The sequence below is a fragment of the Corythoichthys intestinalis genome, chromosome 13 (assembly GCF_030265065.1).
Source record: "Corythoichthys intestinalis isolate RoL2023-P3 chromosome 13, ASM3026506v1, whole genome shotgun sequence".
Classification (NCBI taxonomy): Eukaryota; Metazoa; Chordata; class Actinopteri; order Syngnathiformes; family Syngnathidae; genus Corythoichthys; species Corythoichthys intestinalis.
In genome coordinates, this window is record NC_080407.1 from 17,231,917 (window position 1) to 17,250,540 (window position 18,624).

At 39.0% G+C, this 18,624-nt stretch overlaps 1 protein-coding gene across 1 annotated transcript in view; it reads right to left on the reverse strand.

Moving 5' to 3' along the window:
• LOC130928731 (protein PHTF2-like) overlaps nt 1-18,541 on the reverse strand; it is a 35,754-nt gene extending 17,213 nt beyond the window's left edge. Inside the window, exons 1-6 of the mRNA XM_057855462.1 lie at nt 18,169-18,541; nt 17,361-17,409; nt 17,190-17,281; nt 9,842-9,923; nt 4,651-4,707; nt 1,709-1,778 (exon numbers count right to left, since the gene is read on the reverse strand). Coding sequence (XP_057711445.1) covers nt 1,709-1,778; nt 4,651-4,707; nt 9,842-9,886 — 172 coding nt within the window. The 5' untranslated portion in view covers nt 9,887-9,923; nt 17,190-17,281; nt 17,361-17,409; nt 18,169-18,541. The remainder of the gene's footprint in view (nt 1-1,708; nt 1,779-4,650; nt 4,708-9,841; nt 9,924-17,189; nt 17,282-17,360; nt 17,410-18,168) is intronic.
• Between the last annotated feature and the right edge of the window lie 83 nt (nt 18,542-18,624).

Sequence of the window (18,624 nt, forward strand, 5' to 3'; positions counted from 1 at the left end):
TTTAACCAATAATCGAGACTGTTAGATTGTTAAAACTGATATTAAAGGGTATGAAAACGCAAGGGGGTGTGAGACATCAATAGAACCGTTATGTGCCAAGATAACAAATATTGATAAAGTTAACAAAAAAATCAATCACATTAATGAGCAATTATCAAAAGTAGATCGAAAATGACGAACATTTCCGAAAGTGTTCCGGAAACAGCCGAATGGGGCGGGGACGTCACGACAAGTGAATGAAAGTCGAGGCGGAGCCAAGTGCCATCGTTTTTTATCGACGAGAGAGTAGTGTTCGGGTTTGTTTGACCAAAACGTCACTAAAATGGTTCAAAACTGCTGTGCTATGTAGTGTACAAATAGCTATTTATCGGAATATAGTATCGATGAGTTCCCGAACGCCCAAAAAAAAAAAAGCTGGACTACGCAGACAATGGGTAAAGTTTGTCCGTGCAAAAAGGGCTAATTTTCTAGACCCAGCCTCCGGCACGGTTTTCTGTGGTGCGCATTTTCCACCTGAAAGCTTCTCGAACTATGGACAAGTGAAATCGGGTTTTGCTAAAAGATTGCTGCTCAAAGCAGATGCGGTGCCCACCATACACGCGCAGCCACCTAAATGTCCCGAGATATCAAGAAAGAGGATGATGACTGGCAAAGGAGGCTAAGGCTAAGCAAAGGAGGGGAGCAGCCAAGCTCGAAATGGCCAGAGTGAGTACTCTTTTATAATTAAAAAATATCACGCATTGGATACAGGACTGGACACGTGTATAAATTATCGCTCGTAACAACAAATCCTCTGATCCCATTCATATTTGTGTCTGTTGGCAGAGCGAAAAGCTATGATAGCGCAATAAATGATAATTATTCTGTACTTTATTTTGCGGTCATGGTGTATCAGCTTCACAAAAAGAAATGCAAAACAAATCATTCGGTGTTTCCCACAAAATCTGCTACCGATTTTTCATCAGTGTCATTACTCCCCTCGATGACCGTTTCATTACGCTGCATTGGCGTTCGTTTGGGCTCAAATTCGTAACCTAAAACACTGATTAAAGCTTCGTAACTCTCCTCGTCACCATTAGATGAACATTCGTTACGTCCTTCTACGTCGGATTCGTCGCTGAAACTAGAAACGAAATTGTCTGCCATCATCGCCGCCATTCAGTATTAAAGCACTGAGCCTTTTTCTTGTTGAAGAAACACCCCTCACTGTCAATTCTGAATTCTCTTTTATTGACAACGAGGGGTGTTTCTTCATGAGGGAACCTGGAATATGTGCAGGACGTACACAATGCAACAGCATAAACAGCTCAAAACACCCCTAATTCTCCCCTCACTAGAAGGAATTATATTGATGCAGACAGGCGCTGCCCCCCCCAGTGGCCGGTGGCACTCGCTTCACTTGTAATGACGTCACGCACACAATCTGCCAGATCTCGGGCGCCGGTCATTTTAGCTTGACAATCGTTCCAAATTTCTCTCATTTTCTTGTGTGTAATTACACGAAGTGGCATGATATGAATACAAAAGGCATGCGTTTATGAATAAATGATGGAATATTAACATTTCCCCAGGGGTTGACATACCCTTTAAATATCCATATGACCAAATTTGTTAGAAAACACACAGGCTTCCATCTTCTTAATCTATTCACATGACTAAATATCAACAACCATGCGGTCAATGAGTACCAAATTCGGCCTCTTCTTACCTCTAACCAAGTCCACGTCGATAAGATCTGGCTTGACATGACCCGTCTTTTTCGGCTTGTTCCTCAGACCCTGCAATTACAAGCCAAGAGTCAGCGGCGAACAGGCACAAAAGACATGCCGTGCTTTCTACAAACTATTGGCGTCATACTGAACTGCTCTAAAGGACGGTGTCCACCAACTTTGTCCTATTTAGCAGTGGAAAAAAACTGGACTTTTAAGTGACAGGCATCTACCAAGCCACACCAAGCTCCTATTGGGAATGTGATGCGGGATGTTAAAATGCATTTTCAACACAAGTCACGTGCAAACGTGAGTGTTTTATATCGACTGTTTACAAAGAGAGGGAATATAATCGCAGACAACTTTTTTATTGTGTTCAATTATAAACTACTGACCTGGACAGCTAGACAAACATGAAGATCAATAGACCCTGGTTGGCAGGAGATTTATCTTGGCAAAGCAGTTCAATACTAACAGCCCGCCTGCACTCTTATCTCTGGGCTATTCATGGGCTCTTATCTTTATAATGGCCACTCAGCTATGCTGGGATGCAAAGCAAAGACTTGTTTGTATAAATGAAACAAGTTTCGAGTCATTTTGAGTTCTAAAATATTGAAAAGTAAGCCTTCGCCCTTCTGGTTTTTGGCTACTTATTCATCAAAACACTCTCAAAGGCTTAATTAGCTAACAGAGTTGCAAATCCAAACTAATGTGAGCTTGTCCTCAAGAGTAGAATCTAACTTTTTAGCTAGCGGTTACTGCTAACCAAGAGATTTTTTTTTTTTTTTTTTTTTAATTCCGAAATATTCCTTGTCCTCCAATTCTGGAATGACCCATTTGAAGGCACCTCGTAATTAAAGGCTTATAGGCTCTAATAAGCTACAATTGTTCTCTTTTACTAAAATACGTTATGAGAAACACATAAAATATAGCCTTTGATTTAAAAATCTATATTTAGTACATGTTTTGAACTAAGGAGGGCGCAATGGACTTTTGAGCTGAGGTAGCTAGCAAGTGAAGCTAGTATGACGACTGGCATGATTGTGTCACATTCTGCAGCTGGTCAACTTGTTTTGTTACAGAGCTGTGGGATGATTTCCCGACGTCGTACCTGCATCCAAATCCAGCTTATCAGCAGTGTCTTTAAACCGATCCTAGGCAGGTTGGCAAGATTTTGACTTGCTGCCATTTGACAGTTTGTATTCTCGATCTCTTTGTTGCTTGCCTTGGTTTTTTTACGCGGCGAGGCGTCCATCACATGCACACATCGTTTAAAATCAGTGATTACTATTTGTGTTTTTATTGAGTCTTTTATTACCTTTTCATTGCCTCAAAATACTTTTTGCATGCGTTTCCCTCTCATAGCTTTGAGCATTGAAAGCAGATTGTTGCTGTGTTGACCATATTAGTCACTATTTAAACCACCTTAAGTATTTTCTTAAGGCATCTTTATTATGTTCTGCCTGTATGCATCTAAATAAAACAAGCTGAAAGCGCACGATAGAAAACCTGATTTGTCCTACTCTCGTTCCGTCCTGTCTTTCCGTTTCATTTTGTTTTTGCTGCTCGTTTTGAATTTGAATTCAACTGAATTTGAATTAAAACTGTATAAAACCGAAAACATCAAGAGGGGTTTTAATATCAATTTTAACATACTAACGTTTATCTTTTAAGAACTACAAGTCTTTCTATTCGTGGTTCCCTTTCAGCATTTTAAATGTACCGTAATTTTCAGAGTATAAACTGCTACTTTTACCCTCGTTTTGAATACTGCGGCTTATAGTCCAGTGCCGCTTATTTGTTGATTTATTTGGGTGACTAGATAACACTTTCTTTGACAGTGGCGTCATAAGACTGTCGTAAGACCATCATAATTATGACATGACACGATCATAGGCATTACTGAACGCTTACGTCATTAAAAGTCATCCCGCAATTTACATCACTAACTCCATTTATGTCCAGCTTGGATCCTTTACATCCATTCAAAAGTGACATAATTTGCCGGATAACACTAAATGACATCTGTTTTAAGCAATCATAAATGCTCATGACAATGTCATGTCATAATTATGATTGTCTAATGACAGTCCTAGGTAGTAGATAGTCCCCTGTCAAATAAACTGTTACCAAACACCATAACTTGCAATGAATGAAACAACTGGAACAGCAACTGAAGAAATAAATAGCACAGAACATGAATTTTGATTGTTATTTACATCTGTAGCACAGCAGTGCATGCTCGGAGGCATGTTGGACGACAACAGTGTTGACCACAGGTCTTGGCAGAGGGTGACTGTCCCCCCCCAAGGGAGCTGTGATGGCCAAATGAAGCTTTTTGAAGCAATGAAGCTTTGCAGCCAATTGCTTCAAAACTTCATGGTGGTTCCTTTGGTCTTATGACAGTCGTATGATGCCGCTGTCACCTAAAGTGTTACCTGTTAACATCTTTTGGTGTAAATATCCAATAGTGAACACACGCTGTTTTCGTGCCAAATTTGGTGGGTGGCGGCTTATAGTCAGGTGCGCCTTATAATGCGAAAATTACTGTAATTCCTCTTCTCTAATTTGCGCCGTTGCTTCGCTTTGAATTCGTCATTTGACCCCAAACCTAATCGCGATTCATATCTGCAAGCGTGTGGGGGTTAACACACCAAACACAGGCTGGTTGGACTACACCAATCACAGTCTGTTAGTCTACACCGTGGGCAAGCGGGCGTGCGCTGGCTGCCTCTGAATACTCACCAGCGATATAAACTGAAGACGGGGACAATTGACAGGGAGGATGGGTGAAGATGGATAGGAGGAAGTGGGGCAAAAAAGATATGGTTAAATAAAAAAGAAAACACTGGACAAGTGTGGAGATGGGAGGGAGAAGACAGAACTTCACAGAAAGAAAGAAGACAAATGAATCAAACTTGACAAACGAAGGGAACGGCACCTTTATTTCCCGTTGCTCCACAGACTTCTCCCATATCTGCTGGTCATAGGCGCCAATCTAGGAAAACACCAATGACATTCGCACATTTTAAAACTCACAAGGATCATAAGTAATATTGATAGATCTATGACGTCTTACAGCAGGAGAATTAATGGGGACTTTGACCTCTTTCTTAAAAGCTTAGCTGTGTTTACTCAATCACTAGTGACACACACACGCTGATTGTCAACACTTGACATTGACACTGAGATTCCAATTGGGCCGAGTGTGCCGCTGCGGCACTCTGTGAGAGTTGCCATGGAGACGGAGGGAGTTAAGTGGGGGGTTATGTCAGCCAAGCAAGTTATACAACCCCGTGGCTCGCTGCAGAATTAAAGTCACGCTTTTTGCTAACAATTTTGGGGCGCACCTTACAATTTTTAATGCTTTTACACAATAGGTTTCTAGTAATAAAAGGTACAGTGGTATAAAAAAGTATCTGAACCTTTTGGAATTTCTCACATTTCTGAATCAAATCACCATCAAATGTGATCTGATCTTTGTCAAAATCACACAGATGTAAAAACAGTGTCTACTTTAACTAAAACCACCCAAACATTTATAGGTTTTCATATTTTAATGAGGAAATCATGCAAACAATGACAGAAGGGAGAAAAATAAGTCAAGAAAAGAGCAATTGAAACCAATTTTTACCAAACAATTTAAGTCAGGTGTGTGCCAAATCACTGATGAGTGGTTTAAAGCTGCCTTGCCCACTATAAAACACACACCTGGTAAGAATTGTCTTGATTAGAAGCATTGTCTGATGTGCATCATGGCTCTGTCAAAAGAGCTGTCTGAAGACCTGCGATCAAGGATTGTTGATTTGTATGAAGTTGGGAATGGGCACAAAACCATCTCTAAAAGTCTGGATGTTCATCAACCGACAGTCAGAGAAGTTGTCTGCAAACGGAGAGAGTTTGGCACTGTTGCTTCTCACCCAAGGAGTTGGCGCCCACCAAAGAATACGCCAAGAGTTCAGCGCAGAATACTCAGAGGTAAAAGAGAACTCTAGAGTGTCTGCTAAAGACTTACAGAAATCACTGGCACAGTCCAATATCTCTGTGCACACATTAACTATATGTAAAACTATGGCCAAGAATGGTGTTCATGGGAGAACTCCACGGAGGAAGCCACTGCTGTATAAAAAGAAACATTGTTGCTCGTTTAATGTTCGCAAAAAGGTACTTGGAAACTCCACAGAAGTTTTGGCAAAATATTTTGTGGACTGATGAAACCAAAATTTAATTGTTTGGGAGTAACACACAAAGTCGTGTGTGGAGGAAAAATGGAACAGCTCACCAACAGCAAAACTTCATCCATACCGTGACGCATGGTGGAGGGAGCATCATGATTTGGGGCTGTTTCGCTACCTCGGGGCCTGGAGAACTTCCAATCATTAATGGAAGAATGAATTCAAAGGCAGGAAAACCTGAGGCCGATGAATTTAAAAAGAGGGTGGATGCTGCAACAAGACAATGATCCAAAGCACAGAAGTAAACCAACTTCAGAATGGTTTCAGAAGAACAAAATACACGTTCTAGAGTGGCCAAGTTAGAGTCCAGACTTGAACCCCATTGAGATGCTGTGGTATGACCTAAAGACAGTGATTCATGCCAGACATCCCAGAAATCTGACTGAAGTACAGCAGTTTTGTAGAGAAGAATGGGCCAAGATTAGTCCTGATCGATGTGCCAGACTGATCTGCAGCAACAGAAAGTGTCTGGCTGGAATTATTGCTGCCAAAAGGGGGGGGGGCACAAAATATTAAATGTGATGGTTCACTCACTTATTTTTCACCCCTTCTGTCATTGTTTGCATACTATCCTCACTAAAATATCAAAACCTATAAATATTTGGGTGGTTTTAGTTAAAACAGACACTCTTTTTCATCTGTCTGATTTTGACAAAGATCACCACTGTACCATAGAAAAATATTCGGACAAAGCTACAGTTAGCCAGTTGCTTGCTAGCTGTCAGTTTCGCTTTTAGCTCAAAAGATGAGTAGGGGTTTCTTGTCACTTTTTACGCTCGCTTTTAGAGATGGTAATCACATGCATTTATAGTCTCGAAAACTGCCAATTTTGGCAGAAGCCTAGAGAATAAACAAACTTGCAGGAATTTGGGTCAGACAGCTCGTCACAGACTGAAGATTAACCCCTGCTTTGTTTCCGTATACGAGCATGGGAACTCACGTGTGTGTGAGACCTTGTGGCCTACTTTGAGATAAAGTATAGTCGCACATGCTAACTGGTTAACATTTGGGAACAAGCTGTCAATTGTCAAAGTTGACTTTCAGTTAATTTGCTGTCATAGATTGACGTCAATGGATCAATCGGGAAATCACCCATCAGATCTGGTGTTCTCGTGTATGTGAAACTAAGAACAAGAAGCCCTGAGGTTAAAACACACGTCTTTACACTCATGACTCAGCAGTTATTCTCGCCAACAATTTCATTCAGCCTGAAGCTCCGTTCATAACTGAATAGAGTCAGCTAAAATGTATGCTACAGGAAAAGATTTTATTTCTTTTAAGCTCGCGTCATTTGGACTCAGCGTGGCTGGGTCGTGATGAGCCTGCCAAAAAAACCCTGTAAGGTGATCGGGGAATGGTAGAAGGGCTTCGGCGATCCAAGTCCAGCAGAGGATCCGATATCGGAAACCACGGAACAAGACGACACTTGACACCAGCTTGCTTTAGCACATTATGTATTCTGAACGGGTTAAGGTTTTTAGAACTGTTTTGGATGGCTTCAACAACCAATCCATGGCAATTTTTTTAACACAGACTTCATAATGTATTGACTGTTCAGATCGGTAATGCACTGCGCCTCGTATTCAAGTAGGAGGCTGCCCACATCAAGAGGAGCTATTCACGAACACACGCACGCAGCGATCTCACGGCGAATTTCAGTTGAAAAAGTACAAAATCTGTACAAACAGGAAGAATTGTCTCAGGAGTGATTTGTTCGAGGACTCAAGGGAATTACTCTATTTTTCGTACCACGCATTCATTTTGAAACGTTGTGAAAGAAAAAACAATGGGAGAAATCTCCCGCTATGGTATTGGCATCATAGTTCGCAATATTTACGTAAAATAAATTCTAACTGCACGTTTTTTTTGCTTTTCACCAAGAATTGAAACCATTTTACGTCCATATCTATAAAGAATTTGGGGATTTGTGCATTTTTTTCCACAAGAATTTTCACCGGACAAGCTCTGTTTGCAACAGGCGGCCTCTAGCTACATTCACGAACAGACTAGCATTGTACTTTGACATATTTACGTATAATAAACGCTAACTGCACTTTTTTTTTTTTTTTTTTTTTGCTTTTAACCAAGAATTGGGACTGTTTTACATACATATCTATAAAGAATTTGAGGATTTAAGCTTTTATTCACAAGAATTTTCACCGAAAAAGCTCTGTTTACATCAGGCGGCCGCTAGCTACATTCACTAACAGACTGGCATTGTACTTTGACATATTTACATAAAATAAACACGAACTACATGGTTTTTTTTTTGGCTTTCAACCAAGAATCAAGACGGTTTTACGTACATAACTATAAAGAAGTCGTGGATTTAAGCATTTATTCACAAGAATTTTCACCTCAAAAGCTTTGTTTACATCAGGCGGCCGCTAGCTACATTCACTAACAGATTAGCATTGTACTTCAACATATTTACGTAAAATAAACACTAACTGCATGGTTTTTTTTTTTTTTTTTGCTTTTAACCAAGAATCGAGACTGTTTTACTTCCATAGCTATAAAGAATTCTTGGATTTAAGCTTTTTTTTTCACAAAAACCTTCAATGGAAAAAGCTCTGTTTTCATCAGGCGGCCACTATATTTGCTTATAGACAGGGGTGCACATATTTTTTTTGCCCAGGTTCTCAGAGGAGGACCTGGAGATGTGACTTGGTCCTCATTGAGCTTGAGAGCCGACCCGCCTGATGCAATATAATTATGACAAGGTTTAATTCGAGCCAATTACCTTTAATTAATTATATTAACAATTAACGCTTGATTAACATTAACTGACACAACTAAATTGCCATTACTTTGAAGTGAAATGTAGAGAAATAAACATAAAAGCACTAATTCAAAATAAAGGGAATTCATATGCGGCTCCCACATTAACTCCAAGCCTTTGTAAAAGTGGGATGATTGAACGTGCATGTTTAGCTTTGTGAAATGAGATCAAAAACACGTTTCTCAGTGCATGGCGCTGTTCTTCAATAACTTTATTCCGCCACTTGTCTGTAGGGCGAGTGGGGTCCTGACATCGATAGTTTGCTTAATTGCCACATGCTGTTTTTTTCGTGCTTTTCAAAGTTTGGATGGCTGAAATTCTTTGACCCTACATAAAATGCGCTGCTCTTATCAGCGACATTGTGATTCTCACGGCAAATGTTGCACCACAATTCCGTGCAAGCGTCATTTGCTTCTAGCCATGGTACCTCCTGCAGCCACTTTTCAGCAAAAGTCCTTTTTTTCGGTAGCTCCGGTGATGTCTCTTTTGTCTGTCTATCTTTTGACGGGGGTGGGGGAACACGGAAATAATTACTCAGTGGTGCCTGCCTCTTTGACATTTTGAGAAGTGATTTTCTCGTGTCTGCCGCAAATACAGTGGTCAGCCATCGGTACGCAAAAGCGTATGGAATCCGTTGAGGGCCAGCGCGTTTGTCTACTTCCAGTATGCATGCGCGCATGCGGACCACTTATGTGCACCCCTGTTTATAGACTAGCATCACAGTTCGCAATATTTACATAGAATAAATGCTAACTGCGCGTTTATTTTGCTAAAAAAAAAAAAAAAAGCTCAGTTTACATCAGGCGGCCGCTAGCTACATTCACTAACAGACTAGCATTGTTCTTTGAAATATTTACGTCAAATAAACGCTAACTGTACGGATTTAAGCATTTATTCACAAAATTTTTCAACGAAAAAAGCTCTTTGTGATTCCACGGTCAGCTTTGACAGCCTCACCAATGCAGGCACCCTATTTATCGGCCCCGCCAATACATTATTAAGTCTGTGTTTAACACTATGGAATTAAAAACTAGTTCACAAACTCGACAAGTCAACACACACGTCTCAACAATTAGCACAGGCTGGAAATGTGGCCATGAAAAGCAGCACCTTACCTTTTTCTGGTACCACACCACGGCATCTTTCACTTTGGAAGCCATTTACATGTCACCTCTCGCCGTTTAGGGCATCTTAAAACTGGTATGGAGAGAAGAAAAAAAATAATAATTGAGTGATAGGTGTGTCCTGACTAAAAATGAAGGGTGGAGGACAAAGCAGACGCACACACTACAACACTTGTAACATTATTGTTCAAATACAGCAATACTTGTGGTTGAATGGGTAGTTAATCACACACGGCAGGGCATGAATGTTCCAATGACATGTTAATATGGTCTCCACCCTTGACAACTGGGCGTTCACAACTTGCGTGGTTCACACCCATTTGTTTTTGACAGGTACATTTTTTACACTCCCTTCCTCAGCTTTGTAAAAGGTACAAAGTGGGGACCCGAAGTTCAGGTGCCTCGGTTCTGTCTCACCTTTAAACTACATGTGGACTGTGTGATAAAGCTGGCTCAAGGCTATATAAGGGAGTTTGAGAAGATGTAGCAAGTGGTCAAAAAGAGTCCATGTGTTTCTTCATCGCTCATAAAATGTTTTTTTTTTTTTTTCACACCGTGAGTCAGCACCCGATGCTAGTGACACAAAAAAATGTGACTGGCTACAAGATAACACGATAAAGTGACTTCTCTGCGCTTGTGTTTCAAGGTTCTTTTGCTCAGGATAGTGCAGAAAATTTATAGCACCAGGATAGAATTAAAAGAGAAATAGAAATAAAACAAGTTAATAACAGGGTTGAATGGCTAATAAAAATCTCCAAAGTCATGATTCAAGCGCACTGAAACTTGCCAAATATGGTCTTAAACTGCAGATGAGCTGCAGACTGCACACAGAAGCTCATTATTTAAGACTGAAAACTGAACAGAGACCAAAAAAAAAAAAAAAAAAAAAAAAAAAAAAAGAAAGAGTCAACGCTCCAAAAATACACTATGGTTTAGTGTGTGTATTTAAAGAATGAAGAGGACATAAGTGAACTTTTAATACGCGGTAGTCACAGGACACCAATGGTTGAGTTCCAAAGAATGAAGCTTGCTGAAAGAACGACGAAAAGAGTGGGGAAATAAAGACTGCTTTGCACACATTTGTGAGAAGAAAGCCATCTCTAGCCCGAGGGGGAAGAACATCGCTAAATATTTAAGAAAGAATCCAAATTGGGCAAGTCAAAGACAGAATATTTCAGTGATGGTGAACTTGAACTTCAGTTTTTACTTGCTAACATATTTTAAATATTGAAAACAGTGCATCTAACACTTTAAACGCTTTATCACCTTAGGCAGGCTTAAAAAACAAACATCAACTCTGACAGTAGCACGGTATATTAATATCCGCTTGTGACATTTGAAAAATACACATTCTGTGCATTAAAATGTCTATTTTTTTAAAAAACACCTTTTATCTGAACACAAAGCGAAAATGGAAGGCAGTATTAGCATGCTTACAATGACATTAACACATTCGCTAAAAAAATATAAAGAATGACATGTACTGTGCATTAAAATACATGCATTTTCCGAAAAACAGCTAGCTTAACACAACACAAGATACAATGGAAAACGATATTAGCGCGTTAACAATGACATTACCCTATTCTAGGGCTGCAGCTATCGATTATTTTAGTAGTCGATTAATCGATGAACTAGTTAGTTCAAATAATCGGCTAACATGAAAAATTATAATACCTGAGCTGAGCCACAAACGGGATAAAAAAATAAATAAGGATCTATGTAAAACAAAAGAACAATTGGCAAACTTACATAGGAAAAGTCCTCTAGCTTAAATGCTATAAAATGCTAACTTTTTTTTTGCAGTGCTCCTAACAAATGGTTCAGACACACATTCCCACAAAAAATGGCTAAATATACCTATAAACTAAATTACGAATGCATTAAAAAAACATGAGCTCGAACAAAAACTTAGCTTACGTTGGTCTGAACAGGGAGCAGTTGGATTCAGCCATATGAAATGAGGCAGACCAGAGGGTAGTGTATCCACCCTAATCAATAAAATGAAATGCAAACACTTTCAAAATAAACCATTACAACGCCACTTTAATTCAACGAATACTCGAAGCAACAAAATTTAATTTGAATATTTTTTTCTAAACGAATACTCGAGTTAATCGATTAATCGCTGCAGCACTACCCTATTCACTAAAACAAAATACATTTAGTTTTTTTGACAACTGGCTTAACACTAATATACAATGAAAGATGCTATTTGCGCTAATGAATTTTAGCATCAATTCACTATGATGAACTCTATTCACACAAAGGCTTCAAGATCACAGTTAAATCATACAAAATGCTAGCTAAAAATAACGCTAATTTTAGGACTTTAATGTGCACCTGACTATAAGCAGCAGCTGTCCTCACTGTATTATGGGATATTTACACCAAAGATATTAACCGGTAACACTATTTTCGACAGCGGCATCCTAAGACTGTCATAAGACCAAATGAACCACCATGAAGCTTTGAACCAATTGGCTGCATTTATTTTGCCATCACTGCTCCTTTACGGGAGACAGTCAACCTCTGCTGCTACCTGCTGTCAACACTGTTGTCGTCCAAACTGCCTCCTAGCATGCACTGCAGCACTACAGATCTAAATAACAATCAAAATTCGTGTTCTGTGCCAATTATTTCTTCAGTTACTGTTCCAGTTGTTTCATTAATTGCTAGTTATCGTTTTTAGTAACACTGTATTCGACAGTTGCGCCATAAGACTGCCCATAGACTTCATAATGTATTGACGGGTCAGATCTGTCATGCACTGCGCCTCGCATTCAAGTAGGGGACGCCCACATCACTGGGCACTGGGGACACTTTACCTTTATATTGCTCTGCACCAAGCACTTTAATGGAAACTAACCCATAGTATTGTTGGAACTCCAATCTGAATTTCCTTGTTATCTTGACAATGACAAATAAACTCTGAATCTGAATCAAGAGGAGCTATTCACAAACACGCACGCAGCGATCCAACGCCGGATTTCTGTTGAAAAAGTACGAAAGCTGTACCGCATACAAACAGGAAGGATTGTCTAAGGAGTGATTTGTTCGAGGATTCAAGGTAATTATTTTATTTTTCGTACCATGCAAGCATTTTGAAACGTGAAAAAAAATCAATGGGAAAAATTACCCGCTACTGAATTGGCATCATAGCTCGCAATATTTACGTAAAATAAATGCTAACTGCACGTTTTTTTGCTTTTAACCAAGAATCGAGACAGTTTTACGTCCGTATCTATAAAGAATTTGGGGATTTAAGCATTTATTCACAAGAATTTTCACTGGAAAAGCTCCGTTTACACCAGGTGGCCGCTAGCTACATTCACTAACAGACTAGCATTGCACTTCGCCATATTTACATAGAATAAATGCTAACCGCACGTTTACTCTTTTTGCTTTGAACCAAGAATCGAGATGGTTTTACGTCCATATCTAGAAAGAATTTGGGGATTTATTCATCATTCAAGAATTTTCAACGAAAAAAGCTTGTCGTCTGCCATTCTACTCAGTCAGCTTTGACAGCCTCACCAACAATATTTATCGGCCCCGAGCCCCGTGTCCCGCAATTACATTATGAAGTCTATCGACTGTCTTAAAACTAGGAGTTCAGCTATCGATTATTTTAGTAGTCGATTAATCGATGAACTAGTTAGTTCGAATAATCGAGTATGTACAACAAAATAACAATTGGCTAGACTTACATAGCAAAACTCTGCTAGCTTAAATGCTATAAAATGCTAACTTTTTATTTTTTTATTTTTTTACAATGGTTAACAAATGGTTCAGATACATATTCCCACAAAAAAACTGCGAAATATACCTATAAACTAAATTAAGAATGCATTGTAGAAACATTAGCTCAAACAAAAAAATTAGCTTATGTTGGTCTTAACAGGGAGCAGCTGGATTCAGGCATGCGAAATGAGGCAGACTAGAGGGCAGTGTATCCACCCAAATCAATAAATCTGAAGCTTAAAGTTACCGTATTGGCCCGAATATAAGACGGTGTTTTTTGCATTGAAATAAGACTGAATAAGTGGGGGTCGTCTTATATTCGCGGTCTAGACATTATACCCATTCACGACGCTAGATGGCGCCAGATGAAGCGATGTTCTGTCATGACAGATCTCAGCTACTCTCAAGTTTAACTAGTTTGCATTATTTTGTTGTAGGGCTGGGCGATATGGCCTTAAACATGTATCACGATAAATTGAGCAGATTTATCTCGATAACGATAAATGACGATAAATTCGCCCAAGCGGACTGTTATATAATTTGAAAATCTGAATCAATGCATGAAATACAGATTAACTATTTCTTGTTGATTTATTTACCAGCATTCAATTTGATATACTGTATTTAACAATTGTACATGCAGTCTAAACATTAAATTTATAAAAATTAGGGCTGTCAAAATTATCGCGTTAACTGGCGTTAATTAATTTTTTAAATTAATCACGTTAAAATATTTGACGCAATTAACGCACTTGCCCAGCTCAGACATATTTAAATGTCACTAGAGTGAAAGGCCCACCTGTTAATTGTGTTTTGCGGAGTTTTGCTGCCCTCTGCTGGCGTTTGGGTGCGACTGATTTTATAGTGTAAGTAATTATTGCCATCAACAATGGCGGGCTACTAGTTTATTTTTTGATTGAAAATTTAACAAATTTTATTAAAACGAAAACATTAAGAGGGGTTTTAATATAAAATTTCTATAACTGATTTAGAACTGATTTATTGTTATAATAAACAAATACAGTCCTTATGTACCGCATGTTGAAAATATATATCCATCTTGCGTCTTATCTTTCCATTCCAACAATAATTTAGAGAAAAATATGGCATATTATATAGATGGTTTGAATTGCGATTAATTACGATTAATTAATTTTTAAGCTGTAATTAACTCGATTAAAAATTTTAATCGTTTGACAGCCCTAATAAAAATGTATTGTAAGCAATAAGAATTCAAGTATGAACATTTATAACAGCGTGTATGACTTGAACAATGTACATTGTCAAAATCAATATGCCTGTGCAAACATGTAATTGTAACACAAATGACTTGCAGCTTGAACAGTACACTTCAAAAAGACAACTTATTGTTAATGGCTGCTGTGATATAATTATTAAATACAAGTGTTTACTTTATGGTTTAAGGGTTTTTTTTCCCCCCCAGTGCATTTTTTCATAAATGCACGCACAATAAAAATAGCTGGGGCCATTTCTCGGTCATTATAAGTTTCGCCGTTGGATTGTACTTTATGCAGAATTCTTTACCATCACAAAAGCTATCAGAGGAATCACACACACAGACAGATACAAAATAACGCCACATAGTAATTGCTAGATGCAGTCCGTGCCCAATCCACTCATTAAGTTCAGCCGTTTCGCCAAGGTTAGAGCCTCTATCCGACTCCATAACGTTCATTTGTAGCGTTAGCCGCTAGCTAGCGTTAGCCTGGCTACCAGTAAAAAGCACTGAAAGCACCATCTCCGGAAATCGTGAGAACAAAGGAGGACAGCGGGTGAAAGCCCGTCTGGATGCCACCAAGAGTCTACTAAATGTCGGTTGAAAGTTTGGTGAACCTCCCTTAAGCCACACTCCATCACGTTTTGCTTGTAGCGTTAGCTGCTAGCGTTAGCTTACCGGGCTTTTGTTTGATTGGCTTCCTGATGATCACGTGACTCCCTACGTAAGCACATTCACTGCTTTCTTAAAGGGGAATGAACATAGACGAACAACACAGAATCAAAGCGGGATGAAAAGACTATTTTCTTGTTTTATTAATTTACCGAATTTACCGACATGGTCAAAATTACGTCGGTCATCGTTAAGAATTTCGGTGACGGTAAATTTTCGGTTTACCGCCCTGCTCTATTTTGTTGCAATGTTTTTCCTTATTCAGATTTCTTTCAATACTAGAGTTACAGTTAGACTTCACTTTGATGGTTAATGCAGTTATTGCAATTGTGTTTTTGTAATCACAATCGATTGGTTTATTTTAGGGCTGTCAAAATTATCGCGTTAACGGGCGGTAATTAATTTTTTAAATTAATCACTTTAAAATATTTGACACAATTAACGCACATGTCCCGCTCAGACAGATTTAAATGTCAGTAGAGTGAAATGCCCACTTGTTAATTGTGTTTTATGGAGTTTTGACGCCCTCTGCTGGCGCTTGGGTGCGACTGATTGTATAGGCTTCAGCACCCATGAGCATTGTGTAAGTAATTATTGACATCAACAATGGCGGGCTACTAGTTTATTTTTTATTTGAAAATTTTACAAATTTTATTAAAACGAAAATATTAAGAGGGGTTTTAATATAAAATTTCTATAACTTGTACTAACATTTATCTTTTAAGAACTACAAGTCTTTCTATCCATGGATCGCTTTAACAGAATGTTAATAATGTTAATGCCATCTTGTTGATTTATTGTTATAACAAATACAGTCCTTATGTACCTACCGTATGTTGAATGTATATATCCATCTTTTGTCTCATCTTTCCATTCCAACAATAATTTACAGAAAAATATGGCATATTTTATAGATGGTTTGAATTGCGATTAATTGCGATTAATTACGATTAATTAATTTTTAAGCTGTAATTCACTCGATTAAAAATTTTACTCGTTTGACAGCCCTAGTTTATTTACATTTCAAAAACCAGAAGCCATTAATTTACGAATGTGATTGCACTTCAGTTTAAATGTTCAGATATTAAGATTTGAATGAGGCAAAATAACATGCTTTTTTTCTCAAATATATTGTTATAATCATTTATTTCAGATGTACTGTAATTATTTTCTGTATACAAATTAATTTGGTGTTCAAAAAGTCTTTTTTAAACTTGATTCTTGAAAAAGAGGCTGTCGTCTTATAATCAGGGCCGTCATATATTGGGGCCAATACGGTAAATAATACAAAAACCTAGCTACAAATTAACCGTGAAATCCCTCAAGATTGGTAAATATGACCCAAAATAAAATCTTGATTCTCTATTTTAACTTCAAGTGTCACCATGCTTTTCTTGACATACTACTTTGCACAGGATGAAAACATGAGCCCCAGACCTCCATTATGCTTCTGCTGACCCGTGATGTGCAACCCGATCTGCCCTCTCTGTGTAGGTGCTCTATATTTCATGATGGGTGCCAGTTTCATCTCCATTCCGCATCGGAAAAAGCATTACGCTGCCAAATGGCGGCTGAACACACAAACACGCTGTGGCCCGAGACTTTCCATAGGCTGGACTGGTTTGATTTACGATTACAACACCATATTGCTATTCAAACAGATTTGTGCATAAAAATTGTGCCTACCTGAGGGAAGGAACTGGAATTGGTGGTAACCTACTCTTGTCCAAATTCTTGCAGTGTCCAAGTCCTTGAGAGTGAGCAAGCAGGCACAAAATCTACAATGCACAATTGAATTTTAGTCATATCTAAGTTACTGTATTATTATTTCCATTAGTTGTAAATACCGCAACATACCACTGGAAGTGAAGGTCTTGACACTGATCCTCAGCACAAACCAGTTACTCTGCAAGACAAGTGCATCACATGTGACTTAACGACACGTGCATTTGTACCCAAAATGAGTTTTCGCTAGTCGCTCGCATCCTCCCGCATCTGCATCTGTGACACAAAGCGGCGGGTGATGTAACTGTAATGCAGCAAGTGATGTAACCAGCTCTGCGGGGCAAGTCGAGCATCCGAGGTGACCGACGACTGGTGAACTCGCCAATACAGGTGATGCAACCATGGCAACCGGCATATGCGGACTATATCACATGATCACAGAAAAGACTGCCGTGATGCTCTTCATGGTCTCACCTGCAATCTGTTGCACGTTAACCATATAATTTCACCTTTTGACCTCCTTCGCTTTCTCAAGGCTGCTCGTGAACATCACGTTTGATGAGTCAGGAAAATTGTTTAAAAGGAATTCACGTTACATACTATAAATATTGCTTCACACAAGCATAGTAGCAATACATAAATTTCACAGCTATTTACGTTCACTTAACACTAGGAAACATGTAAACAATGGTGTTATTTCATTAAAACCCGTTGTGATAGTTGAGAAATTTCAATTTTAGCAAATGCTATCTGTATACTTTGAAGGACGCGTCAAGTGGAGTTGCTTAAACGCGCTTTGAAGTTTGGATGACATTTTATAGCGAAGACGTATAGGATATACGTGATTAGCATGGTTGCTAACTAGCCAGCTAGGCTACCGGTGGCCACAAAGAGCCCCTCGTCCCAGACACAGCTGACGGGGGAGGCGGCGGCGTCTTACCCATATGATATCTGTTGTCGCTCACAATATTTTGAAAACAAAATAAAAGCTAAATGGAAGCCATAGGTGCTAGCCTGCCTGCTCCATGGTGACTGTATGCACGGCGTTTGCTCACTAGTTGCAGCTTAAATATGTTGAGCTCCTCCGCAACTGAGTGTAAGTGACGACCAATACAAAAAAAATACGAGTTAACTTCACTCGCCTTAACCGTAAAGCCCTTCTAAAATGCGCAGCTTTATTTTCAGGACATATTTTCCATTGATAAAATAAACGAACACACCATTTAACAACTATTTCTCATTCGTATTACTTTCATTAAATACTTTTAAAGGCATAAAAGCGGTCAGAGGACTGAGAAGTTGATACCGTTAAAGGCTTTGAACCGTCGCAAATTGGTTTGCGTCATGAGTGAAGAGTGTACGACTAAAACGCGAGGCGACTAGAGAAGCGACAGCC